The sequence below is a fragment of the Phyllostomus hastatus genome, unplaced genomic scaffold, assembly GCF_019186645.2.
Source record: "Phyllostomus hastatus isolate PE091 unplaced genomic scaffold, TTU_PhHast_1.1 phas_scaffold_1066, whole genome shotgun sequence".
NCBI lineage: Eukaryota > Metazoa > Chordata > Mammalia > Chiroptera > Phyllostomidae > Phyllostomus > Phyllostomus hastatus.
Genome location: NW_025334004.1, coordinates 34095142 through 34122427, shown reverse-complemented (window position 1 = coordinate 34122427; position 27286 = coordinate 34095142). Strand labels below are relative to the sequence as shown.

General features: G+C 66.0%; 1 protein-coding gene across 1 annotated transcript in view; it reads left to right on the top strand.

The window, feature by feature from the left end:
• TCERG1L (transcription elongation regulator 1 like) overlaps window positions 1-27286 on the top strand; it is a 76568-nt gene that overhangs the window by 11171 nt on the left and 38111 nt on the right. Inside the window, exon 4 of the mRNA XM_045854608.1 lies at window positions 7894-8079. Coding sequence (XP_045710564.1) covers window positions 7894-8079 — 186 coding nt within the window. The remainder of the gene's footprint in view (window positions 1-7893; window positions 8080-27286) is intronic.

Below are 27286 nucleotides of genomic sequence, written 5' to 3'. Positions count from 1 at the left end.
CGGGGGCGTCCTGGTGATGGGGAAGGAGGGGGAGGGTTGGGGGGGGCCCGACAGCTGCAGGACTGTGGTGGTGACGTGAGTGTTGGTGCGTGTGGAAACTCGGAGAGCTGGACGCCCCCAAAGAGGAAATTTCGCTGGATGTAAACTTTACCCGAACGCACCCTAAAGAGAGACCCGAGAGCCACGCCCAGGGGGGCGTGTGGATCTTGTGCGACCCCAGTTGGAAGGGAGAACCTGGAAGAGGACTGGGGAATCCCGGGCTCCCACTGCCTGGCAGAGGACACACTCTGGGAATCCCGCTACTGCGGGTGCGACGGGAGTCCCATGCTGAGGCTGCTTTTTAGGACAGCCCAGGTGCTGCGGAGACAGCCTCGGGAGCTCAGGAGGATGCGGTGGAGGCATGACCCAGCGCGCCCGAGTCCAGCGTGGGGCTGGGCGGGTGAGGGCGGTGACCGGACCTGCTGGGTCTCCAGCGGGCGGTGGTGGCAGGTGGCGGGCGCGGGCGTGGGGCTCCTCGCACGGTCCTCTGTCACGTGACTGTGGGACGTGTCCACAAGGACAATGGAAGGAAAAAGGGTAAAAATAACACCGTGAAGCACACGTCCAAAAAGTGACAGAGCGACCGAGGGGCTCTCACCGGCCTCGGTGCAGCGAAGCTGAACGTGGAGACGGACCGCCAGGTTGCGCGCAGCAGCCTGGACGGCGAGAGACGGACCGGAACCAACCGACGCGGCACCTCAAGGCCACAGGCGCTCCCACGAGAGAGCCGCACGCGAGGTGTGGGCAGGCGTGGGCAGGCGTGGGCAGCTGCGCCGGGGAGCGAGTCCCTGGGAGCTCGGAGGGTGGCGGTGTGGACCGCGGCGAGAGCGGGTGAGCGGTGCGGGTCCAAGTGATTCCAGGCGTCGGGAGAGAGAGGCAGCCAAGGAAGACTCGAGGGAGCGCAGTCCAAACGGGGGCAGACGTTTAGACTTAATTAAACTCAACAATAAACGAGATCGAGGAAGAATGCTCTCCTCACCCAGGGCCAGGAAGAAATGCAGTACACGGAGACACACCTCTGCTCAACACTCGTGAGTTTTCATGTTATAACGAGACGAGCTGTTGTCTGCGAGGGGTGAGCTGTTCCCCTTGGATGGAGGCGGGCGCCGGCGTACACTGAACCCGCCGTCTCCGGCCGTTCTGCTTGGGCCTGCGTGCGCCACCCCTTCCTCCCCGCCCCCCCCCACCCGCGTCCCCCCACACCCTGACCCTCCTCGGGTGTCACTGGTAGAGTCTGCCCACTCCAAGGAGGACCCTTGTGAAGTTGTTCACCTGCATTCCTGATGTTTATAAAAAAACAGAAAAAATCAAAACGAGTCAATGATGTGGTCAGGTTTCACCCACGAAGGGAGCTGTAACAACCCCGCCAGTGTTGCTGGAAACGTAGTGGTGACAGTAACCCCGGAGGGACCTCGAGGTGACAGTGACACCCGAGGGACCTCGTGGTGACAGACACGCCCATGGGACTGCGAGGTGACAGTAACCCCGGAGGGACCTCGAGGTGACAGTGACACTCATCGGGACTCAGTGGCGGGCGTGCGTTTCGTGGCGGCAGAGATGGTGTAAAGACAAGAAAGGCACCGACGAGGACAGGGGGGTTTCACAAGAAAACACGCATCCCTTCCTCGGACTGCAGGCTGACGTGACGCTAACTGCAGGAAGGTGGTCCCCCAACGTGGTGCGTGAGACGTGGCCGCCGTCCGCCACGTCCGGGCTGTCTCACCGCCACCACCCGCTGCGTATCCTTCACTCGGACGGCGTGCTGGGAGTTTGAGCCACAAAATAAGACATGAAACACAGAAGGAAATGCCACGTGACGGGTTTACCTTTTATATTTTCGAAAGTCGTGGCGTTCAGCTTGGTAACCCTCAGAATTTAGGGGCCAGTTTGGCACAATGGGTGACAGAATACGGATGTTCAGAAGACAGTGTGTTTCCTGCATATTAACAGCCGCTCAGACGCCGCGGCGCGGGGCGCGCCAACCTCGGCCGGGGCACGGGCAGCGATCGGGTCCCCGGCCGCGACCACCAGCTTGGGGAGATGGAGCACCACCACCGTCGCCTCTGCTTGAACGTTGAACGAGGAGGACACTGAGAACCCGCTGAGTTATCTCTCAGCTGGAGAGGCGCGTGATGGGCCTGGACGGGAAAATGGAGCTCGGTGAGGTTCAATTCTCTTCAAACTAACGTGTGGGCGTAACACAGTGCTGTGTGCATGACTTCCCGGCTAGGCAAGGACATCACTTATAAGTGCTAGTCGTGGCATCTGTACCTGAGATAAATAAATATGTGCCTTAAAAAATTCATGAGAGGGATCGGACTTATTCTAAAGTTACACCAGTTTTTAAAATGAGGTACTGATGTAGTCATCTCCATATGGTTTAATGTAATAAGTTTTAAAAGAATTGTTATGGAGGGCAATATTCTAATACCGTAATAAAACACACATAAACAGACGATTCACAGGAAACTATGCATTATTTGTAATTACGATTGCTGTGCGGAATGTGGTTTGCTCCCAAGGAATTCGGGGAATGCAGCACCAGCAGACGTAACGTTCTCCTATTGCATTAGCATCGCCTTTCAGAAGCCCTCGGTCCCACTCACTGTTTGCAGGCGGGAACAGGGCGTGTGTGTGTGTTCTTGCACGCCTGCTGGAAGGCGTGTGTGACGGGCGTGCCGTCGGCCTTCGGGCCCTTTGAAGTGTGAATACGGTTTTGCTCGGTGGTGCTCCATCTGTGGCCGGTCCCGCAGCCACCTACGGCCCCGAGGGGGAAACGGAACCGCGCACATCCCCGAGGAAATGACCGGTCAGGTGAGGGGTGACACCTCGCCCCTAAACATGGACAGTCTGACTGTTCGTGAAGTCACATATGGAAGATTCTTCAGACCAAAGAGCGTGCTCCTGTTTCACTCCAGTGAGCTCATAAAGGCAGCGGCACCCTGTCCGGACGGAACGGTCCACAGTCTCCGAGCACCGGGCACGCCCTCACGCCCACGAGGCGCCCTGGGGACAGACGGGAGGACACCTGCCCCCCCACCCCGAGGTGCTGCCGCCGCCGAGGTCCTTCCTGGCTGCCGGGGTGAGGGGTGCTTTTGTTTTCGACTCTAGGGTAGCTTCTACTTTCTTTTTTAATGGGCGTGCATCACTTTTATAGTCAGGGAAAAAGCCATAAAAAGCAGGCAGGTGCTTCTCTCCTCCTCATGCCGTTGAAAACAGGAGTGTCTGTCACCGCTGCTGGAGCCCTGGTCCGCCCGTGACGCCGACCGGGAGGTGACGGTGTCAGGCCACCACGCGCCGCATCTCGGCAAGGGGCGGCTTCACCACGGCGCCGGGCGGCGTCTTCCACTCCGTCTTTGCAGGCTGAACCCTGGGTCCTTGGGCTCCAGCTGAGGTGGCAGTGCCCACCTCGCCAGACAGGGAGTGTCCCACGGTGGACCGCCCTGAGTGGGCGCCCCCACCCAGGATGCGTCACGGCCAGTGGGGGATGGGCTGAGGGCCACCCTCCCCCGTGAGCGGACACAGTGCACGGACCGGGCTGGGAGGCGGAGCCAGGCCAGGGTCGCCCACGCCTCGCCCACGTGGGCTTTGTGTACGTGTGCAGTGGCCGAGAGGACAACCCAGGGGGCTCCTGGAGCCGGCCACGTCGGAGGGAGCCCAGCTCCCTGGAAACCAACGAGACCAGGACGCGGCGTCTCCTCCCGGAATCAGCCGGAAACACAGACGCCTGGAGCAGCAGGCGAGGACCGGGTTGCCTCGTCCAGCAACAAACGCGCTTGTGGGGACCCGCGTCGGGCGGTCCCTGAGACGCGAGGACCCCTCACGAGTCTCCGGAAAGGGCCGGTCAAGCGTGCTGGCTTCCTCGTCCCCCGGGCCTGTCCTGGGCACCGCTGCTCCTGCTGAGACGGCTTCCGTCCGGCGGGGGACACGTCGGCCACACGGCAGCTTCCACCGGAGCCCAGGCCGCGGCGAGGCAGCCACGGTCCGAGGTTCTGAATCTGGGGTTCGGTGGGGCGAGCGTGCGTCGGGCAGGGTCTCCGCCACCGCAGCAGCCCCTCTGGCCGCCCCGTCGTTGGCCCCCCACCCCCCTCGGCCGACCCGGGGCTCTGGGGTCCTCCCCTCGCCACGGCAACCTCAGGCACGGGGACCCCGGAGTCCTCCCCCGTCCCGCGTGAGGACCCAGATGCCGACGTCGAGTCTTTCATCTGCGCTGCGACCTCACCTTAGTGTGGGGTGACTCCCCAGGGCCACCGCGTCCCTGGGCTCAGCACGGGGACCTGGGCGGGGCAGGGGTCCCCCCAGCTCGGCTCGTCCTCTGCACAGCGCAGCAGGGACCCTCTGGGCTGTCCCCCGGGGCATGCCCGGGGCAGAGGGCGTGGGGACGGGCAGAGCCCCCAGCCACTAAGCGGCACCCTGAGCGGGAACCTGGAGTGGGGGCTCTGAGTGGTGCTCTGGAACTTGCTTTGTGCTCGGCCTCCTGCTAGAAGGTTCTGGGGCCTCTGAGTGTCCCACTGTCCCAGTCCCCGTGGCCACCAGCCCCTGTCTTTCTTCCTCTCTGTTGAATCCTGGGAAAAGAAATGGGGCTCTGCCTGGGTTCCCGTGGTAGGAGGGCGTCTGGCGTCCGGCGTCCGGCGCCACCAGGGTGCCTGTGAGCATGGCGGGCGACAGAAGCCCCTCCCCGCCCTTCCCTCCCCCCCTGCCCCCCCCCACCCTGTTGCTGAGGATGGTGGAGGTTACACGAATTGGCCTGCCAGCTGCTGGCAGAGGCCCCTGCACACAGGGCCCTGGACGGGTGCCAAGCAGAGAGCCTCCCAGACTCTCCGGGGGCCCGGGCGCCCCGGACGGGAGGGCCCACCTGCCGGCAGAGCTCTGGCGCCACCCTCGTCCACGGCCTTGCTGCAGGTCCGTGAACCTCCCTGAACCCGCCGGCTCTGGTGGCGCCCGGGGACCAGCAGCTGCCGGGGGTTCCTCAGGGTGGAAGGTGCAGACAGCTCTGGGCAGGTGGGGTGGTCGCGGGAGGTGGACGGCGATGGTCAGCCACCATAAAGGTCAGCGAGGGGGGTGCAGGGCTGTGGCGGTGGCCGGCGGCCCCCTCCGCCCCCTCCAAGGCAGGCTCATGGTTAATTACTGTTTTGCTGAAACCATTGATTTTTATAAGTAATCCTTGTGGGATAGCATCTCTGGCTTATCTCGTAGCTGGCTTAGCAGTTTTTTTTTCTTTTTGGCTGGACCTCTCTTATCTCTCTGTTATTTACTGAACTCAGGGATTCTCTCGGCCCTCAGGGACGGGTGTTATGGTAATTATTTATCAGCCAGCAGGGTTCGCGGAGCACCCGCACCCGTCCGAGGGTGAGCCGAGGGGCCCTCCCGGGAAGCAGCCGGTGTCCTGGGCGGCCTCCGGCTCTGCGGACGGCTCGTCCCTGTGGCGTCCAGCTGTCTGCGGCGCCTCCCAGCATCTCCTCTCCCTCCCAGGCGTGTGCAGTCGAGCGTGTGGAGGCCCTGGGTGGATGCCTGACCGGGGGGTGGGGGGGCGGGGGGGGCAGGGGAGAGATCAGCGGGAAGACACCAGACCCCAGCTTACCTGTGCACGCCCAGCGCGGGAGATCCTCAGCACCCCCCGCCCCCCGTGCACGCAGCCCCTGACAGCGTGCACACGCGTGGGAGCTCCCATGTGCTCTCCGTGGGCTGGAGGCTCCGCCCCCTCCCCAGGCGCCCGGTTCCGGGGCCGGCACTCCGGGCCTCTGTCCAGCGCACCCACCGGCCAGGAAAACACTCGTCAGCACCGGTTATCAGCTTCCCGTCTCTTCCCCTGATGACACTCCGTCGATTCCGTGTGTGCACCGGAGACGGCACATTTGCATTTATAACCAGACGAGCCCGAGTTAAAAACTGCCCCCCGCCCCCCGCCACGTGCTTTCCTCTGACCGGCAGACACGTGCACTCCTGACAGCGGGACCGTCACGGGGGGACAACGCTGTCCCCACACTTCCCCTCACACAGCAGCCTCCGCCTTCGCAGCCGTTTCTCGGGGAACGCCGACGGTGTCTCAGTCACCAGCAGACCCCCGCTTGGAACGGGGGTGACATGTGTTGAAGGGGTTCTCCGGGCAGCGCTCCCCGAGGGCTCGGGCTGGGGAACTCTGACCCCCCCACCGGGCCCCACCTGCGGACCTGGCTGAGGCGGGCGCGCGAGTGGGTGGGGCCCCGTGGGGACAGCCTCGGGGCAGTGACACCCGTGCGGACAGTGCGGAGGGAGCGAAGCCAGGTGGGACAGACGTGTTTGCACGGGGTGTCGCTGGGAGCTGATGTTCACCCACGCGCTGCCTCAGTCGGCACACGCATGCCCAAACGGCCGCGCCGTGTGACCCGGGACACCTGTTCTGGAGCGACGAATGTGGAAGTTAACTTTTCCCCCAGCCCAGTTGTGTAGGTCGTGGTCTTTATCGTAGACACCACCGAGCGAGGTGGGGCTGGCTGGGGGAACGTGGTGCATCCGTGCGGCCGGCCCCTGGCCTGGGCTCCTGGGCTCCGACCCGCCGTGGGGCCTGAGGAGGCCGTTTGATGACACGGGGACGTGTTGATGTTGTGACAGCTCAGGACAGGGGCTCCCCGACGACGACCCCCCCGCTGGGCGCTGAAGCCCACCTGCCGCTTCCCAGCCCCCTCCCCCACTTTAGTCGTCTCCACCGCGCACCGGCCTCACACACAGGGGCCCAGCGAGGAGAGCGTGGCCCGCGTGGCCCCACCGGTGGGCGTGCTCCCGAGGGCGGCCTTCCGTGAGCTGCACCGTGTCCCTGCGAGGGAAACCTGCGTGGCCTGGAGCCGACCAGAGGGAGCGGTGCTGCCGGCCGAGTGGACACGCAGCGTGGGCAGGGAGGTGGGTTCGTGGTCGGCTTGTTCGCTGCGCCCGCCGGGAGCCGTCCCGGGCCCTGGACGTCCCTCCCGACGCGGAGGGACCGGCTGCCGAGGTCTGGCCGCGTGGACACGGCCCCTGCGGGCGACCGCGTGCCTTCTGCCAGGGATCCTGGCTTCTCTCTGCAAACCACCCCTGGGGGCCCGGGGCGGGCGGAGGAGTCGCAGGAAGGGAAATGCCACGTGAAAAGTCGTGCACCGTGTTACGATTAAAAAAAAATTTCTAAATTGTTTTCCACAGCTGGGCAAACGAGATTTCCACCCTCAGTATAAGCTGGCACCTACCAAATATGTCTTAGAAGCCGTTATTTCAGGGACTGAGGATTCCGTTTCTTTAAAGTTTCACAGAAGCAGCAGAGACACGGGTGGACTTCCAGATCCCTCTAATAACGAACGCCCGAAGTCCCAGCTGGAGTCTGCGTGTGGGGCCTGCGCCCTTGCCAGGCGCTCAGCCGGGGCTGGGGCTCCCCGCTGCCGTGGCCGGCCAGGTGGCAGCCACGGCTCCGGGGCCCTGTCCGCTGGAGCACAGCCCCTCCCCCCTGGTCCCCTCCCTCACGGCCTTGTCCCTGGGCCTCAGCAGCCCCTGCCCCCAGTGCCCGCACACTCCCCCATTGTCCTGACTCCGTAGGGCCCGCCGGGAGCCGTCGGGGCGGTGCACACATGCACCCTGCAGCCCAGGCCCGTCTCTTTAAGGACCGGGTGGCGGTCGGCGCTGGGACTCACTGACCGTCACATGGGGTGCGTGCTCCATGCACCCCCGACGTTGGGAAAACTCTCCACTCTTATCGCTGGGAGAGCGGCCCGTGGTCTGCACATCCCAGAAAGGGGGCTGGCTCCTTGCTCCTGCCTGCTCCCTGAGCTCACGTGTTGTACAGCGAAGTGGCATCATCGTCCCCTGTGGCCCCGGTGGCCCCCAGCTGACCCTGGTGTCCCTCTTCCGCAGGAGGTTGCCACAACAGCCTTAAGCCCGTCGGCACCAGCCCCGCCATCGCCATCGCCGCCGCTGCCGCTGCCATGGTCTCCGTGGACCCCGAGGGACGTGGGGGACCGTCCCCCTCCCACGAGCACCCCTGCCACTTCCTGACGCTGGCGCCCATCAGAATACCCCTGCGGACCACCCCCTTCTCTGGTAAGCGAGAGCACGGCTCTCAGAGCCTGAGCTGGCCCCGGACCCACCGACCCACCGTGTGGGGAGCGAGGAGGGACCAGCCGGCCGCAGGTGCCGGGCCGGGCCGGCTCCGCTGGGTCGGGGGGGCGGTGCAGCAGGGGCGGGAGGGACCCCCGGTGTGCATGGCGTCAGCCCACACACAGGGTCTCGTCGAGTCCGTGGGGCGTTTCCTTCCGGACAGCAAAGCCGACGGTCCCCGCTGGAGAAGCGCCACTCCCTCACTGACGCGTTAGTTGGGGTGGGGCGCAGTAGGGCGGCCGAGAAGTCCGAGGCGCCTTCCCGTGCGGGGGGGGGGGGGCAAGCACAGGCAGCGTGCTGGGAGACCGAGGGTGGTCTCGGCCAACAGGAGACGGAAACGTGGGCCGTGGGTGTTGGGGAGAAATCGCTAAGACGCCCACCTGGGCCTGTCAGCTGGGCCCCTCGGCTGGGCGGGGCCCCCGTGGGAGCCCGCTGGAGCCTGTGGTCGCAGAGGGCAGATGGCCGTGGAGGTGACCGAGTCCTAGCGCTGTGGGTGGGCCCTCTGACGGTCCCCAGGGCGGCATGGGGCAGGCGGCCGTCCTGGCGTCCTGGACGGAGCCGGGTGAGCTGGGGCTCAGGAGGGCCCCAGGCCCTGGATCGTGGCACCTCCACGGTCCACGTGTTCGCCGCCGCCCACCGGTGTCTGTGGACTGTAACCAGCGCGTCCCGTGTCCAAGCCATGAACACGTGTTCGGTCCCCTCCCCGGCACGCAGCAGCAGCCGTGTTGACCGGGCGTGACGCTCAGCAAGGACTCGAGTCTCGGGGGCCAGTGCTCGCACTCTGGCTCTCGCGTTTCGTGCGATGCGCGGACTCGAACACAAGTCCCGCGGGATTCCAGCCCTCGGTTGACCCCGGAGCGGATGCCAGAATTCCAGCCCCAGCATTAGAGCCGCCATCGGCTCCGCTGCCCGCAGCAGGACACAGCGCCGGGCGGGTGCCCGCAGACACAGGTTCGTGGCGGAGAGAGGAATGACCCAGGTGCGTCCAGGTGGGGCGTTTCTGCTTGTGCCCCTCGAGTCGGGTGAGCCCAGTGCGTCTCCCCGACACCGGCCCCCTGGCCCCCGCGTTCGTCTGCGGGGCTGAAGAATGAGCCGGGTGGCAGGCGGCAGGACGCTGTATCCTCGGGAACAGACTCTTTTCCCCGCCCCCGCCCCCGCACGCACACGCATTCAGGGCGCGACAGGGGGACGAATGAGCCGCAGAGATGATCTCTTGCGTGGAACGTAATTTACAGCCGTGTCAAGATCGTGGTTCAGATCCATCAATCCGCTGGCGTTTACGAAGGATGACTTGCTGGTTCCCAAGAAAATTAATCTCAGAAAGAGCCGAACACCGTGGGGCCTGGGGGTGGCTTCCCCTCGCGCGTCTCCGCAGGACCCATGAGGCGACACCCTGACTGGGCGCCTCTCCACGTCGGCGGCGTCTGAGGCTCCGTGACCGCGTGCGCTGCTCTGTGCGCCCGGGCAGAGAGAGGTCGGGCAGCGTCCCGTCTTCTGTGTCCATCTCTGGGAGCTGCCCAGACACGGTCGGGGAGGTGGGAGGGGCGGGCTCCGGAGGCCACTTCTGAAATTGCCTTGACGGTGTCGGCCGCAGTCCATTTGCGCCGGAAGCCTCGCTTTACCGTGGAGGCACGGGGTTGACGCTGGAACACGGGCCGGAGGCTGGGGCCGGGCCAATGCCCCAGCCCGGGGGGTGGCCCCTGAGCCTGGTGGGTGGCCGGTCCCAGGCGTCTGTGCCAGGCAAAGGGGGGGCTGCTGCCCTGCGTCCCCGGTGAGGGGCCGTGGGCGACGCAGCCTCCGGTAGGGACTTCCTGGCTGCCCCCCCCGACCCCCGCAGACGGTGTGTGCCCGAGACGGGCCGGGCTCTCGGCCGGGAGCTCCGCAGAGCTGCTCTGTGAGATTCCCGAAAACCGGGGCTTGGAGGGGACCGAGGGGGACGCTGCGTCCGTCGGGGCTGCTCCGAAGCACAGTGGGCGCCCCTGAGGAGCATTCTCAGAGGGGCCCCCGGCCGCCTGCGGGGGAGTCCCTGACACCCCCGGGTGGGTGGGCTCAGCCAGGGGAGGGGGGGGAGGAGGGGCGGGAAGCACCCCTCCTGGGCCAGGGGGTGTAGCGTCGTGGTTCCCAACTGGGGGCCGGTCTGCCCTGGTGCGTATTTGGCGACGGCCGGAGACACGTTGGGGGACTTGCTGCTGGGATCCAGCTCTAGGGGGGAGAGACCCGGGGTCCCGCCGCGCCCGGGACAGCCCCCCGGGGGTGAAGAGTGAGCTGGTCCCGCAGTGTCAGCGGGGCCCCTGCCGAGAAGCCCCAGTGCACATTCCGGATTTCTGCTTAAACCGCGGGGCCGTATCGGTGTGTGGCCGTCTGCCGACACTTGGCGGGGTCGGCGCGCCGGTCTCCGAGGGGCTTGGGCGGAAACAGCTCGGGGCCGGGCAGGTCGGCCACGGGTCGTGCTAACAGCTCTGCCTTTGCCGAGGCTCAGGGTGTCAGAGGAGACGCGTGTCCGGGGAGCCCAGGCCCCGCTGCCCAGGTGGGTGTCCGCTGTCAGAGTGCCGCGGGCCGAGTCACCGAGCCGGTCCTTGCTGCCGTTCCTCCCAGGGCCCCGGGCGCTCCCGGGTGCCGCCGGCCTCCCGCTCGCCTGGTCCGTCCACGCCCGCGGCCTCCCTCCGCAGGTCCGCTCCGGAACCAGAGGTGCCATGGCAGGGTGGGGGAGGGGCGTGGTGGGGTTGCCTGCAGGTTTTGGCCGTGGCAGCCAGGCCCCCCGGCCCAGAGCTTCAGCCACGACCCCCGTTCCCACCGTTCCTCTGAGCCTTGGAAGCTCAGGTCCGAGAAGGAACGCTCAGGGGTGGACGTGTACCTGCGTCCCCTGCGCTGCTCAGTCTGCAAGGACAGCCTGGCGGTCGTGGGGGGAGGACGGAAGACCCGCATGCGGGAGGGTCTGCCACGGAGCCCGGACTGCTCGCGGATCTCGAGGCGGGGCCTCCACCGCATCTAGACTGCCCGCGGGGGTCACGGCCCCGGCGCGGGGTGGGCGCCCACCCGCACGGAAGGGCGTCTGCCGCTGCCCGAGGACCTACATGAGGTGACTCGTTGTGAGAACGGTGGCAACGGCTTTTAACCCTCTGCCCGCCGTCTCGTAAGCATTCAGGAGGAAAAGGCAGGACGCGGGGCGAGTCCTGGCCACGGGCAGAGCGAACTCGCACCCAGCGCTGCGCTCGGGAAGGGCCGTCTGCCCGGGAAGCCATTCGCCACCTGTCCTGTGCTCCCCGGGCCGCTGAGCGGTTTGGGTCTCACGTTTCTGCCCCGCCGCCGCCGAGCAGCTGGGAAGCGCCCCCCCCCCCCCGCGGAGCGACAGAGCCGGTCGGGAAAGTCCCCACGCGGGGGCGGGAGGGGGGCGGGGGGGGGCGAGCGCAGCCTCGTTAGAGAAATCCGCGGAGGGAAACCGGCTCCTCGCAGCCGCAGCCCAGGCGCGCGGGGACGCGGTCTTTCCCCTCCTCGTCTGCGAACTGTTTTCTCCTCCGCGGTAATGAAAAATGTCACAATACACATTAACGTTTCAGGGGTTTTCGGAGACAAAAACACCGGAACCGCATAATTGCTTACACTCCACCGGGCCGGAGACTCCGCGGGCTCCTGTGAGGAGGACGTGCGTTCCCGATACAGGGACTGAGCAGCTTTGTGGGGGGAGACACTGGATTTAAACAAGCAAAAGGGGAAAAAAGGCTCTCCGTAGCTCGTCACCCACAGGTGGCCGCGTCTGCAGGGCGCAGGCCCCACGTGGCCGAGCGGGCTGAGCACGGTGGGGGGGGGGCGCGGAAGGTGCAGACTCGTGCGAGCGCACGCGGAGCGCGCGGCCGCATCGCTGCCCGCAGGGGCGTCCGGTCCCCCTCCCCCGCCTAGGAAGGCCCTCCTCCCCGCGTCCGCGCAGACCGGCCGCTCCTCGCCGACCTCCCCGCGGCAACCCCGGGCAGCGGGGCCGCGGGGGGGGGGGGGGACCGGCCAAGTGGGCGCGCAGCAGGGCCAAACCCTGCGCGCCGAGCTCGCGGCGGAGAAACCGGGGCCGCTCCCCGGGGGGACGCCGCGCAGGAAGCATGGGGAGCTGTGGCTTAGCGCCCGGACTCCTGACGGCTCTCCGTCAAGGTGAAGGTTGGGGGTCCGGGGTCGGGGCCGTGGGTGGCACTGATGGGTCAGTTCTGGGCGGCCTCCGCGCTGCACCTGCCCGAACAAGCGCAGTTTCAGAGACGTGCAGCCAGGTGCTTCCTGGAGGGAAGCCGTGCCGGTTGCTGTGTGTGTTTGGACCAGCCGCGCCGAGGGACCTCGGTCCTCACACCGCCCGCCACGGGGACCTCCGCTCCCAGGCGGTCCGCTGGATGGACCGGAGCAGCCTCCGACGCCCCTCGCGGCCCCGCCCCTCGCAGCCCCGCCCCCCCGCAGCCCCCGCAGCCCCCTCTCGCCCTGGGACAGCCAGGCACGCCTCCCAGACTTGATAACGCGCACGCTGCCTCCCTTCTGCCAAGGTGGCCCTCGGCCTGCCCGTGGTCTGGACACCAGGGTTAACTCGGGGCCAGAGCGTCTCGCCCGCTGGCCCCTGTTCGTGGCCTGAGGTCGCCCCGAGGTGTGTGGTCCTCCGGGCAGGGCGGCGGCCGGCTGACCTGCGGAGCGGCGGGGCGGGGGCCCTGGGGTGAGGACCCGCACGGAGGGGAGGAGAGGGAAGGCTCGCCCACCCAGGGAGGTTGCTGGAGACACTTGGCCTCTCGGTGTTTTCCCAATCCGTTAGCTAAGCCTGCTAACAGGCTGTGATGCCGGCTGTTATTTCCAAAAATAATTAATCAGAGGCGAAGCCAAAGAGCTGAGAGAGGTTAAGCTCAGCAGGACTGCCACGCGGGCTGAACCTGGCAGCGAGCACTGTTCCCGCGGTCCCTGGGCTCCAGACCCTGTAATTACGTCTCGCCGGCGCGCTTTTCAGTGTGCGCGGGGTCGTGGGCCCTGCTCCGCACGCTGGCGGCGGCGGCGGCACCGGTGATACCCCTCCGTCGGCGTGCGGGGCCTGCCGCCCTCCTGCGGGCAGATGCGTGCGGAGAAACTCGGGTCCTTCCGTGAGGAGGTGTGACCACATCAGGCTTGTTTCCTGGCGTGGCCCCGGGTGTCGTGGGCGGTGATACCGGCACAGTGTCCTTGTCTCTCTCTCTCTCTCTCTCTCTCTCTCTCGGCTGGAGCCCAGAAACCAGGCCTGGATGGGGTCCTCTCTGCCCCCAGCCTGCCAGCCCTCCCCACCCTGGTCCCTGCAGGGCCAGGCCTCTCGTGGTCCCCTGCTCACGGGGAGGGGGTGGCGGGGGAGGGGGGACGGCGGCAGAGCAGGCCGGGGCCACCTGGGTCCGAGAGCCCGCGCATCCGTGCGTCACGCTGACGCTTGGTGCAGAGGGACAGCTACCTCCGACTGGGACGTGACTTCAGTGGCCGTGAGCTGGGGAAGAACTGTGCCCTCCCCAGCTGGCCACATGGACCAGACCTGTCCAGGACACCCCAACACACCCAAGGACGTCCCCGGACAGAGTCCCGGCTGGGCGGGAAGGGGGCGCATCACAGGTGAGCTGGCTGCCGTCTCCTCTCGAGCCAGATTTAAATTTATCTGCCCCCTCGCCCCCCAGCACTGCGAGTCTTGCTGCCACGACTCTTCCAGTACCTCCCCACACCCCACGGTCAGTAACGTTTGCCATCTGCCTGGAGCCCCGCCCACTCTGTGTGGTTCCCTCCCTGGGCCGGACTTGCCCGCTCTGAACTTGAAACTCCTGACTCACAGACGTGCGTCTGCATCCGAGCCAGGGCCGGGGCCTGTCGCATGGAGCCCGCACCCACTCCCGTGCTGGGCGCCCCCTGGCAGCCCCCTCCCGCACCCGTCCTGGCCCCTGTGCCTCGGTGCCTCTGTGAGGGGGCCCTGGAACCCCCACCCCCCGCCCGCTCCTCTGATGGCTGCTAGTTTTATGGATTTTTCTAAAAACCTTATTACGCTTATTTTATTTGACTGGAAATGTTTCTTTATTAAAGGGTAGTTGGCATGCGGTGTTATATTAGTTTCAGCCGTGCAGCATAGTAATTCCACATTCGTGCACCCTGTGATGTGATCGCCAGATGACGCGCAGAGAAAAACAAAGGAAGCTGGACCTTCTCCTGCGCCATCTTCAAGGCTAAACTCCAAGTGGACCGGGGACCCCGTGGAAGACCGGAATCCACGGAACTTCTGGGAGGAGACGGAGGCGGCGAACCTCGGACATCGGTCCTCGAGATCTCTCCTTGGGGGTGTCCCCTCGGGCCGGAGCAGCAGAAGCAAAAACGAGCAGATGGGAGTATGGGGGGCGGGGGTGGGGTGGGGCCCCTTCCTCGGAGCCTCTGTCCCCGGGTGTCGACGTTGCTTCGGCTGCGCCACCTGCGCCGGGACGCGGCTGCCTCGGGCTCAGGGCCGCCCCCCCTTCCGGCTTCACAGTCGCACCGGCCTGGGGCGCATCGGACAGCAACGTCGGGGTGAAAGAAGTTTCCGGTTTCCTGGGTGTTTAACATTCTCACGCGCCTTCAGAGGCGACTGATCGCTGTCAAGTTGCAGGACGTCTGCTTGAATCTCCTCTCGAGAAACGGCTGCCGCGTCGTCTTCTGAAATCCGATCGTGCAGAGGGAAAGGCCGCTCCAGTCCCTGAGCTCACAGGTGGCGGGTGTCTTCTTCTTGGGGACAGGCGGTGGGAACGGATCTCCCCTTATCTTTGCTCTGGTTTCCTAGTGGTGTCTGCCCACGGAGAAACACTAGTTCTGTGGAAACTGGTCTGGGCTTCTGGGCCGTGGTTCCATGTGCCGCTCAAGGTGGGGCCGCACCCGGGGAGCCCCCAAGGGGGAGCCGGAGGCTGAGTCCCTCCGGCCGCCGGGCCCAGGTCCAGAGCCAGGTCGCCTGGCAACCCCGGGCAGGTGCCGCTCGGCGCCCTCCCCTCCCCGTCATCCACGCGCGTGGTTCTGGCAGAGCCGCGGTTGGGCGGTCCCGGCACACGGAAGCCGCTGAGCGTGGCGTCTGCAGACGCCTGGTTGTTCCCCCTGTTCGACCACCTGCCCCACTCTGCAGGGAGCTTTCCCTCCAGATGATGAATGATAAGCACGTTCGACAGGCCTTTGCTCTGGGAGGTGAGGCGTCTGCTGACGTGTGCGCTCATGTCACCCCCCCGCACCCCCCCCGCGCGGGCCCGTGCCACCCGCCGGTCCTCGGCGCCCGTGTCGGCACGCCGTGCCGGGCTGTTGCTCGCTTTCCCGAGTCCAGGGAAGGTCGTGCCCAAGTGGAGGCACAAAACTGCCCCTCAGACGGCAGCTGCGGGTGTGACTCCTGCGCTGGGGACAGTGGCAGGCCGTGTCCAGCGTCCGCGCTCAGCTCTGGGCTCCCTGCGTCCCAGCTTCCCGGGGGCCGCCGCAGCCCGTGGGGGGCTGTCCTCTGGGAGGGGCACCCTGCCCGGTCATGGCCGATGCTCCGTGGGGTCTGCTTTCGTGTCCTCAGGGTCCGTGTCTCCGGGAGCTCAGGAAACACCCGCACCAGGTGTGTGGGCTCTGCCAGGACCCCCCTGTGACCGGGAACGAAGGCTCGCGCCTGCCCGCACGCTGGCTCCAGGACCACCAGGCAGAGGGCTCCGGGCGCCCCAGGGCAGAGCCGAGGCTGCAGCCAGAGCCCGCCCCTCTGGCCCAGCCTTCCTGGCGGGAGCCGGTGGGACCACCTTGGACAGGTGCCAGGGCCGTGGGCAAACTCCAAGGGCAGGAAATCGGACAACCCTGACGTCTCTAACGGTGCCTTCATGTTTTGAAGTCTAAAAGTGGGTCCTGATGAAAATAAAGCAGGTTCCTACATGCTGCTGAGTTAGGGGAGACCGCAGCAAGGACTTTGGGGTGGGAGGTAGGAGGTGGGAAGGTTTTCCAGAATATTCCAACTCCGTCCTGGCTAATGTGGCTCAGTGGATTGAGCGCGGGCTGCAAACCAAAGGGTCACCGGTTCGATTCCCAGTCAGGGCACATGCCTGGGCTGCAGGCGAGGTCCCCAGTAGGGGGGCACTTGAGAGGCAGCCACACACTGATGTTTCTCTCCCTCGCTTTCTCCCTCCCTTCCCCTCTGTATCTGAAATGAATAAATGAATAAATAAATAAATAAGTAAATAGCTCCAGCTCCAGAGTCGATCGGCTCACAGGGAAGAGCACAGGCGGCCGAGGCATCTCGAGCCTCGCGGTACCCGGGGCGGACGCCCATCGCGGTGTCCCCGGGGGGAGCCCTCCCCCTGCAGGGGACACGCGGAGAGGAGCAGTGGGACCGCTGGGCTGCAGAAGGGACGTTGTCTCCCCAGCTGACTCGTGGACTCGTGGACTCGTGGCTCGAGCAGGTGCGGGTGGCTTCCCACGTCACTCGGGGGGGTGACTCCCCTCCCTCAGTCGCCTGCGGTCCCCAGACACCTTTTTCTCGGGGCTGCCCGAGCCGCAGGCCTCGTGGGTTTCGGTGGCAGAGCGAGTGCTGCGTGTGCTGCGAGTCAGTGACTCACCCACGTGGCCCTCGGCCCACGAGACCTGACACCCACAGGTTCTGCTCAGACTGGGGCTCAGCCAGGCGGCACGTGGTAGCACTTTTAGTGCCCCTCCCCCCAGTCCACCAAGACCGCCTGCCTGGTGGCCTCGAGTCAGCGCCGGGGACGTGGCACTGTGTGGTGCACGGTCCCTGGCCTTGCCGAGCACACGGTTCTGTGAATAATGACACTCCCTGAGCCGCCCCCTGCCCCACGCCACCACCACGGCTTCAGCTCTGCCCAGAGAGGCGGCGAGTCTTCAGTCTGGGGACCATCCACACCTTCGAAGACCGGCTGCGCCAGTGAATGGGGCGGGTGTGAGGGAGTGGCCCGCGTGATGGGAACAGACATGGCAGACAAGGAGAGGGGACTGGGGCGCGCTGGAAGGGGCTGCCGCAGCTTCTGCAGCACGAGGGGGCAGGCTCACTGGGGGGACGGCCTCTTGGCAAAGCTGGAAGGGGGTGAGGGGTTCCGCCGCGGGGCTGCCCGGGGAGGGAACATCCCGGCCGGGGAAGGGCCGATGGGAAGACGAAGTCAGGAGAGAGCGTGGCAGGACTGGGGACCGGCGGGGCGGTGGCAGGGGGACAGGCGGGACTCACGGGGACGTCTCAGCGCAGGGGGACCCCATACGTGTGCAGGGCGGCACCGCTGGGAGCTTTCTCTGCAAACGACAATTTTGAAAAGAAAGAACAACTACTTTAAAACTTTGTTTCAGAATTCAACAAACCCTCTTACTCACTTTTTGGGAACCAAACTGGGCCAGGGAGCAAAGCGCCTGGGCGCCAGGCGGTGACGGGCGATCCCAAAGCTGCCTCGGTGCCGTGCGCCTGTGCGGGCGCGTGGCCCCCCGACGCCCCAGTAGCGCGTGTGGCCCACAGGGAGCCTCGGCAGCAGGCACCACGAATGTCCGTGTGGTCCGCCCCGGGTGCGCCGGGAGCTGCTTGCCTTGGCGGGGCCCCTGCAGGCCGAGGGGGTGGCCGGCGGTCGTGGGGCCGGGCCAGCCACGGGTGCAGTGGTGGTTTCAGCCTCGCTCTGCACTCGCCTCACCCGCTGCCCCGCCCGCCCGCCAGGTCCGCAGGGCGGCGGCGGAGGTGTGAGCGGGGCCAGCCCACAGTGCCCGGGCTTCAGGCCAAGAGCTGCATCTCGGCCCTTAACAAGCCGCCACCCACGTCACCCTCAGAGGGTCGGGCGGGGCTGGGGGTCCCGGGGGCACGTTGGCAGTTGGCGTGTGAGGGTGGATGCAGAGAGCACGGGGGTGCCGTGGGATGCAGCCGACACACTTCAGACCTGTGCCCGTTACAATACTGCCAGTTCCCACGTGAATCAAGCATCGTTCAAAATCCAGCCGCCACTGTCCACCCAGAAACACCCTGTGCGACAACTCTGGAGTGCCTGTCAGGCACGGGGCGCTCAGGGCGCCTGGTTGCATGTCGCCCATCATTCATCGAGCTGAGGACTGGTGCTGGTGCCCTGCAGGGGAGTGGCCGTCCCCGTGGCCCGGACCCCGAAGGCCGGGCCCTACTGATTGTCACCCGGCTGCGCCCCGCACCGAGGGAGGTGGCTTTCTCGCGGGTTTGCCTTGTCGACGACCGTGACTTCTCCCGGGAGCTGGGGGGTTGCGAGTGTCTGCGCCTTCCCCGGAGGAACGGACTGCAGAGCGCGGCACGCCGCCAGAGACGGGGAGACACGAGGCCGCCCCGTGACCCCACGGCCTCTCCCGTTGGCCGAGGGTTGCGGGGACGTCAGCTGGGGCGGCCTCGCGGGTGCTCGGGTGTGGGCGTGGCGGGGGTCCCTGCGGCGAGCCATCTGCAGAGAGACACATGCCTTCCTCCACGAGGGTCACAGCACGGCTGGAGGCGGGTCCAGGCCGCCCGTGTGGGTGGGGTGCGTCCTCCCGTCTGAGCTCGGCACACCCACACACAGCGCCGCGGGGGGCTCGCCGGCTCCGAAAAACAGTGCCAAACAAGTTTATTTTGCGAGGAACTCTAATGTGTTTTTAATGAGCGGTAACAGCAGATGTGGTTTTAACGGGTGTGTGGCGTGTATTGTGTGGCGTGTTTCAGACATGTGTTCCTTTCGCGGGCGACACCCCTGTTGCAGTCTCTCGGAAATTCCCCACTGGAGACGCAGGCCACGGGGAGGGGGGCTGTGTGCCCTGGGTGGCCGTCCATGGGCGGGCGGGGGTGGGTTTCCGGGGGGGTGAGCTGACCGACACCTGGGCGGGGTCTCCTGCGTCCCCACCCCCGGGGCGCCTCTTGGCAGAGAAGAGTCCTCACCTGTTTGGAGGGGGCTCCTCTGGGCGCCGAGTCGAGATGGCGCTCCGACCCCCTAACAATCAGCAGTGTGTTTCTCAGGCCAGAAGCAGCTCTGCGTCTGCAGGACTCGACTCGTTTGACGCAGAAGAGACGTGGTTAGATTTTTAAAAAATGAACAAGAAATGTGCCTTCTGAGAATCTATATAAATTAAAAGCAAATAAATGTCCAATTACCATTACCAACGATGATTTCCTTGATAAAATCTTAAGATGCATTCTGTTCAAATTGCCTCTGAAACGCGTAGGTCTGAGAGCTGGGCTCCTTCTCCGAAACCAGGTGACAGTGCTGGAAACGGCACTGTCCTGAGCTGTAGACACTCTCCAGAGTGAGAGGGTCACCTGGGGCTCAGGCACAGAGAGGGGCCCACTTTCTAATTCACCTCCCCCTCTCCCGGGGCGGCCGGGGTCTCCGTCCTCACCCGTTGCCTGGATACTGGGGGGGGCGGGGGGGCTGGGAGCCATGCGTGTGTCCGAGGTGGTCTGCCAGTGTGTGGCCTCGCCCCCAGCCGTGCTGAGGCTTGGGCACTGGTTTTCTCTGCAAGCAGAAGGCTGTCTCCCCAAGTGCCCTGGTCTGTCCATTCTCCGAGTGGCCCAGGCCCGCAGGTAAGGGTCAGCAGACGGGACGCATGACCACGTGCCGGCTCAGAGGCGGTAACAGGCCACACGTGAGCGGGGGAGCCCGGCCCCGAGCTCTGTCCTGCGTCCAGGCCCGGAGCCCTGTCCCAGCCCCACGGGAGCCCGGCGGAGCCGTCTGCGGCCGGCTAGTCGGTCCTCCGTGCCACCCACCTCCCAGGAGCCCGGCCGTCTGGGAGGGGCCCCTCTGCTCTGAGCTCCACGCCGGGCCCAGAGAGCACGGGAAGGGGGAGCAGGGCCAGCGGGACCCGCGGGCGGGCGGGGGTTCCAAGCACACCCCACATCCCGGGGGGGTGGGTGAGGCGGGCGGCGGGCAGTGTTCCGGCTACAGCGTTCACCTGAGCGACGGCTGCCCCCGGCACTCCCTTAGCGACCCTGGCCGGGGTTCCTCTTCCGGGAGGGAGTGGGCGAGTCTGGTGCACGAGTCTCAGCTCCCGCGGCACGAGGCACATCTTTTCAGAAAAGCCATCAGTGTGGACTTGTTCGCCGCGGTCAGCGGAGGTGAAAGCCGGTGTCCGGGCTGACTGGCAGGCCGTTCCCCAGTCCATGTGCCGGTCACCGTCCCGCTGTCCCCGCCGGAGCCCCAGGGCAGCGGGGAGAACTCTCGGTGTCAGGGAGGCCGGCCCCCGCCCAGCCTGTGGCTGGGGCTCTCTGCTCCCTCCTCCGTGACCCGTGAGGACGGCAGGAGAAAACCCGCCGAGGGTTCCCCGAGTGGGTGCACGCCCGTTTGTCCCGGTTCTCAGAACAAGCCGCGGGGAGGCGCGAGGCCGGCCGGAGTGAAGGCCGCGCTGCCGCGTGGGGGCTGCCGGCCGGCCGGCCGCTGGAGTGGGCCTGGGGGCCTCGAGCTCCCCCTTCCCGGCCTCGGGAGCCCGGGCCTCGCGTCCTCCCCCCGGACTGTCCTGGGCCCCTCTGACCGCAGCCAGCACTGCCCACGGCTGCAGCGGCCGCCCGGAGCCTGTGTCCCCGCAGGGGTCCCTCCCAGCACGGTCCCCTCGGGCGGGTCTGTGCCCCCCGGGCTCCAGCCTCCCTGCAGGTGAGCCTTCGCCCCCTCAACAGACAGAGACCCCCCGGGGGCTGAAGGCTGTGGCTCCGCCCACCACGTCCACTCCTTCCCGTGCCCGGTCAGAACGCCCGGCGATACCCGCAGGTGCCCTTCAAGGCAGTCTTCTCTCAGCGGTTCACATGCTTACCTCCTGGCGCGTCCCCCACTTAAAACGCTACGGAGGGCTTACAAACCGTCGTTTCGGACCCGCCGTTCATTCCGGGCCCCCGTGGGCCCCGGGGCCTCCACACGGAAATCAGGGGTGCGGCAGGGCAGCTCGGACTCGAGGCCTGGAGGGGTCCACACAGTCAGAAGGCGTTAGTGGGTCGGGACCTGCACTGCTTTTGAGTGAAGCGGCTCCGAGGTTGGCGTAGGTTTGAGTCGCACTGAGAAACGCCAGGGGAGTGTGGGCGCCAGGCGAGGACGCCGGGGGGGTGGGGGGGGCCGCACCCGGTGAGTCCTGCCTCTCGGACAGTCATCTCCAGGGTCCGAAATTCCTCTGTAAGCAGAACCGAAGCCCCCTTCTCCCCCCAGTCAGCAGTGGGCACGCCCCGAGAGCCCAGAGCAGTGGGGAACCCCTCGGGGAACTCTTAAATGGGGGGCACGACGCCCCTCTTTCACTCCTGACTCTCCCTGTCCAGGGCACAGAGACGCTGGTGACCAGGACACCAGCCCTTTATTAAACAGTGCACACAGGAAAGCTCCAGTTTCCAAAACGAGGGACCCTAACTTGGGTGGGGGTGCTGGAGACTGACGGGGGAGGAGCTGAGGCGCCTTCAGGTGACCCCGGGTTCCGCGGGAAGGAAAGGAGCGAAGGTGGCAGCCCCAGGGCAGCCTCTGCACTGTGTGTCCCCGCAGGCGGCTGGCCGGGTCCCACCTGGGTCCCGGGCAGGCGGAGGGTGTGCGGTGAAGGTGGGACCGACATGGGGGGCGGGGTTGGCGGGCGTCACCGGGGGAGCTCAGGACCTGCCCAAGGGCCCTGGCGTCCCGCCCCAGCCCTGGGTGGGGGGCCCCAGGGAGCTGGCGGGGGGGGGCTCTGCGGGGAGCATGGGTTCAGAGGCACGCCCGGCTCCACAGCTGACGGGCGGCCGACTGGGTTCCTTTGGTTTGTTTTACATTAAAAGCAGAAGCAGGTGCTCGTCCTGACACACAGGGGACCTCCGCTGCACAGGCACCGGCCAGCCTCACCGGCGCCGCCAGGAGCCAGCGCTTCCAGGGACCCGGGAGGCCCAGCTCTCCCGCCGGCCCTCGGGGGTCTGGTGTCGGGCGGGTGGGGGTCTCGTTTCTTCCCGACGGGTTCCCAGCGCAGCGCCAGCGGCAGAGGCGGCACCCCCGCCGGCAGCCCTAAGCTCCGGCTGAACTGAATTCTCGCATTTGTGCGTAAATTGCTCTCTCCATCAGGCCTCGCCTGGGCAAACAGAGCGGAGAGCAGGATGAGCAGACTCGCGTTTGTTCTGGGCTCACCTGGGGCCAGGTGCTGTGTGGCGTGCTCTGAGTGCATACAGGAGCTCAGGGAGCCTCCACGGCGGTGTCTGGCTGTCGCCCTGTTCCACACGGAGGGACGGGGGGCCGCAGGCCAGATGGGCGGGGGGTGGCAGCCCAGAGGAGCTGCAGTCCAAGTGGAGACGGCGGGGCTCCTGGGCCTGAGCTCTCCCCTGCTGAGAGTTTCCTCGGGGTTCGAAGGACAGATGGTGTTTAAACACCTTGTGGGGGGAGTGGTTACAGACCTCAGGTTCCCGTGAAGGGGGTGATTTCATCACTGGGGCCATCGCTGCAATTGTATCTGTTTCCTCTGTTTGCATTTCTGTGCTCGTGCCTGGCACCTGGACCGCCTGTGTTACCAGCCCTCCAAGGTCGTGGGAAGGTCGGCGAGCGGGTGTCGGTTCTGCGGCGAGTCTGGGTGTTCCTTCTTCCCCCCGTCTTCCCGGGTGCTGGGGGCCCCACGGGCCACGGGAGGCTCCCACGCAGCCCCTGGGGAGCTGAGGCTGAGCCCCACGAGGTTCCCATCATGCAGAGGCTGGAGGCACACGCCCTGTGGTTGCCGACGCAGCCTCTGGCTGAGGCCGACCGGGGAGCAGGTGTCCGGGTCGTGTGCGTTGCAGGAGCAGAGAGGGGCGTTTTCAGGCTGGTGGGGGATCGATCGCAGTGTTCAGATCCAGCATGCGGCGGACGGTCAAACTCTCCCCGAGTGGGCAGCGCATCCGGAACCTTCTGTGATTGGGGTCCGGAAGTGCGCCCCCTGCTGGGCACCGCCAGCAGCTGCTGCGGCCCGGGTCACCTGGCCACGGCCCACAGTCCCGCCTTCAACCGCCCCCAATGCCGGTGCCGTGGCTCCTTCCAACTGTCCTCGCAAGACGAGCTGCGCTCTGCGTCTGGGGTTGCTCACACGCACTCACAGGCCGGCGGGTGCGCCGTGAGCCCACGGGCCCCGTCCGTGGCTTCGGGTGCCGTGGAGGACGCGGGAACAGCCGCAGGCTGCGGCTGGAGGGCCCCGAGGGACTCCCGAGCCTTGTCCGCGTGTGGTGGTCGAAGCCCCCGGAACCTCCTGGCCTCCACTTACTCTGGAGGCGCCGGAATCTCCAGGTCGTGCTGGGCTCATGAGGTGACGTCTGACCGTTCTGACCTTGAACAGCGGCCACGTCGCTGGAGGGAGGGAGCTTCCCACCGTGCAGTTAGCAAGGCCTGTGCAGGTGTCACCACGCCTTTGGTCGGGTGGTTGGCATTTCCCACGATGCACGTGGCTCGAGGAGTGATGTTTCCCATCATGCCTCGGGCTGCGGGGATGAAGTTTCCCATCATGCATTTAGCTGGGCGAATGAACATGCCCTTCATGCTTCCACGTGGATGACTGATGCTTCCATCCTGCCGCTGGGACGCTCTCACCTCGGGTCATGGGCCGGACACGGAGAAGGACTCTGAGACCGTGCGGATACGGCACGCCTGGGGCGGCTTCCCGGGCCAGTCCCCAAGTCGGCGTGAGGAGGGCGCTGGACGGCAGAAGGGCCACACACATGGGCCCCCCAGGGCTGAGACCAGCAGCCTCTGACCGCCCGGGGAGGTTCGCCCGCCCTGGACGCACCACCCGTGAGCCCCCAAGGCTTGTGCCGTGCGCCTGAGCTCTGCTGGACGGAGGGAGAGACCCAGAGGTCAGCTCAGCGGGGACATCTCAGCTGTGGGCACAACCGGGTGCTCCCAGCCTGGAAAAACGACTCAGCCAATCAGGACGCCGCCGTACAGCTGTCCGGCGGTGGTCGAGGTCTTGCTCGGAAAGGCGGCCCCTCCAGGAACAGTGATGGCAGTGACAGAGACCGGTTCTGGTTCCAGACCTTCTCCCTGCTCGCGCCCCACGGGGAAGGCGCGGCGGGTGCTGTCAGGTACGGCTCCCTCTCCAGAGGGCGGGGCTGAGGCCCACAGAGGTGGTGCCGCACCTGCAGCCGCCCCCCTGGGGGCAGAGCGGTGTCTCGGTGGCGTCGCTCCGCCCCGTGCCCGGGCGGCGGCGGAGCATGCCTGTCCCCGGGTGTGCGGTGCACCCGCCTGCACAGGACCTTAGAGACGCCGGGTGTCGTCCGTCACCGCTTCATGACCAGGGAGGAAGGGGACCTCCACGGGGCTCCTGACTCTTCTCCGCAGCAGTGAACGGAACACTGGTTCGGCGCAGGGCTGAGGCAGAGGGAGTATCTGTTTGCTCAGCTGCTTTGGCATCTCACAGCTCCCGCATAATCCCTTTCCAGCAGGGAAGTAGAGTCTGCCAGCCGCACTGCTCTCAGGAGGCGCCTGCGCGGCCAGCGGCCAGGGGCCCGGTCAGGACTCCTTGGGCTGCAGGCACCGCCAGCCCTGAGGCCACAGGCTGAGGCCCCGTCCCCATGTGTGTGGGCCCATGTGTGTGGCCCGAAGCCGTGACTGCCAGCCATGCGCACAGAGGGCGTCTGGCAGGTGTCCTGTGTTGGCTGAAAGTCGGGCGCAGCCCAGCTCCGCCTCCCCGGTCTGGGCGGTGGGGGACCGTCTGTGAGCAGAGCACCCTTGTCCTGCTTCTCTCGTGAGGTGCCGGGGGCCTCGAGCCTAGTCTCACCCGGCCCCATGCCCTGGGTCCTGGTTTAGAGGGCCCGCCTGCAAAAGGAGCTCTCAGAGCCCTGGTCCCCTCTTTGACGGTTCCCTGGTCTGATCTGAACCACGTGTTGCCGTCCCTGCAGGGTGCCTCGTGGGCGAGGGCCGGGCTCCGCCACGCGGGGGAGCTGCCCCTGTGGCCTCGGGAGCTTTGGCTTCTCAGGAAGGACCCCGCTCTTTCCCTTTTGGAGCTCCAGGCGCAGGGGAGCTCCCTGGGTGCTGAGCAGCCGGGGAGAGGAGCGTCCTCGCTCACTCGGTGACCTGGAGTGGCCGTCACGGCCACGTCGTCAGCGGGTGGCTTTTCTCAGCAGCGGGTTTTAACTTGTCCAGATGCAAACAGTCCCCATGGTTCTCTGCATCGCTTTGCAGGTCAGCTGGTTTCACCCGAAAACCGTCTCCGTGGGAGGAGGGGAGGGGAGCAGAGCCGTGGGCGGGGGCCGTGTCAGGGCCCTGCCGGCAGCCTGGGGCTCGGAGCTGTGGCCCAGGGGCCAGTCCAAAATCAGCTTTATCACGTAAAGACTGTCTGATCTTAAGGAAGCCACTCAGCCCCCCTGCACCTGAGACATGGGTGAAACATGGGGCTGTGTCTAGTGCTGAGGGAAGACGGGAGAATTAAATGAAAGGCTGGGTGAGGCTCCAGAAGGGTTAGCAGTTGTCGTGGGGGTGGCGATGGTGGTGATGATGATGGTGGTGATGATGGATATGGTGATGATGGTGATGATGGTGGTGATGGTGATGATGATGGTGATGATGGTGGTGATGGTGATGATGGTGATGATGATGGTGATGATGATGGTGATGATGATGGATATGGTGATGATGGTGATGATGGTGGTGATGGTGATGATGGTGATGATGATGGTGATGATGATGGTGATGATGGTGATGATGATGGTGATGATGATGGTGGTGGTGGTGATGATGATGGTGAGGATGGTGGTGATGGTGATGATGGTGATGGTGATGATAGAGGTGATGGTGATGATGGTGAGGATGGTGGTGATGGTGATGATGGATATGGTGATGATGGTGATGATGGTGGTGATGGTGATGGTGATGATGGTGGTGATGATGATGGTGGTGGTGGTGATGATGATGGTGAGGATGGTGGTGATGGTGATGATGGTGATGGTGATGGTGATGACGGTGCTGGTAATGGAGGTGGTGGCCACGGTGGCGTGGTGGGGGCTCTGTGGCAGTGGGGGTGGGGATGCTGTGGTGATGAGCAGAGCCCCTGGCATAGCGTGGGACCTGGGCAGCAGGATCCTGGGGCGGCTGCACCTGTAGGTGCCCCCGTCTCACCCCAGGGTTGTGAGATTCCGTCCTGATCTGGGGGGTCTGGTCTCACTCCAGCTCTGCCTGCTCCGGCCTGTGTGCCTGGGGCGGCCCCCGGGCCCTGCAGGCCCGCCTGGGTGCTGCCCTTGCAGGAGGAGGGCTGGGGGCCTCCAGCAGGGAGGGCCCGACCGCACCATGCCCAGCCCGCCCTGCAGCGCCCCTCACCTGCCTCCCCCGCCCCCGTGACCCTTCGCTGCCGTCCCCAGAGCACAGGGGCACGGGCCCTGGGCACCGCCCAAAAACAAGCACTCAGAAGGTCCCCAAGTGAGTCTGCGTGAGAGAGCGAGATTGAACAAAATGGCTCTGGACGTTTTATTTTGATTAAAACATTAAAGTGCACAGCCGCTCCTCGTGGAAATGGTAAATCTTTACCGGAGGGAGATGAGGAACGAGGGGAGACGTGGAATAATGACTCGGAGGCTGCGGTGCCCCCCGATCTTCCGTGGGAAGCCGCGAGCTGCCGCTGCCAAATTAATTTTGGGAAAATGAGTTATTGACTGCAGCTATAATTTATTACTAATAAACAGAATATGCTGGTAACCTGGGCACGATGGGGTAGTTAGCAAAGCGGGAGAGAGGAGTAATGAGGGGGAGGGGGAGGGGCGGCGGGAGGGAGCCACCCAGGGGGGTGTAGACGCCCGGGCACCCGGGACAGACCTGAGACCCCCCCCCACCCCCGGTGCCCCCGAGCTCCGTCCTGTGGCGGCGCTGTGGCAGCCCAGGCGTGTTGTCCGGTGCTCCGGGTCACCGTGGGGAGGCTTGCCGATGTAGCAGCCTGCCACCACAGGGGGCGGCAGAGGGGACGCCCCCGTGTAGGTGCCTCCCAGGGGGCCACTCTCCCACAAGCCCACCGAGCCACGGCCATCTGGCTGCGTCCCTGCGGAGGGGGGGGGCGGGGAGCCCGTGGTCAGGGGCGGCTCGGGTCACAGCAGGGGCTAACTCAGAGGGAAGGGAAGGCGGCTCCGGGCTCTGCAGGGTCGGGGCTCGGAGGGGCTGACGCTCCCTGCGGAGTGGGGACTGGGACAGCCCCCCTCCCCGCCCCCCACCAGCCTCCGCATCTGCAGGACAGTCACAGCGACAGCCCCTGGTGTCCTTCTGGGGGTTACGGGCGACGAGGGGGGGACAGAGCGGGAACATGGAGATGCTCAAAAGCG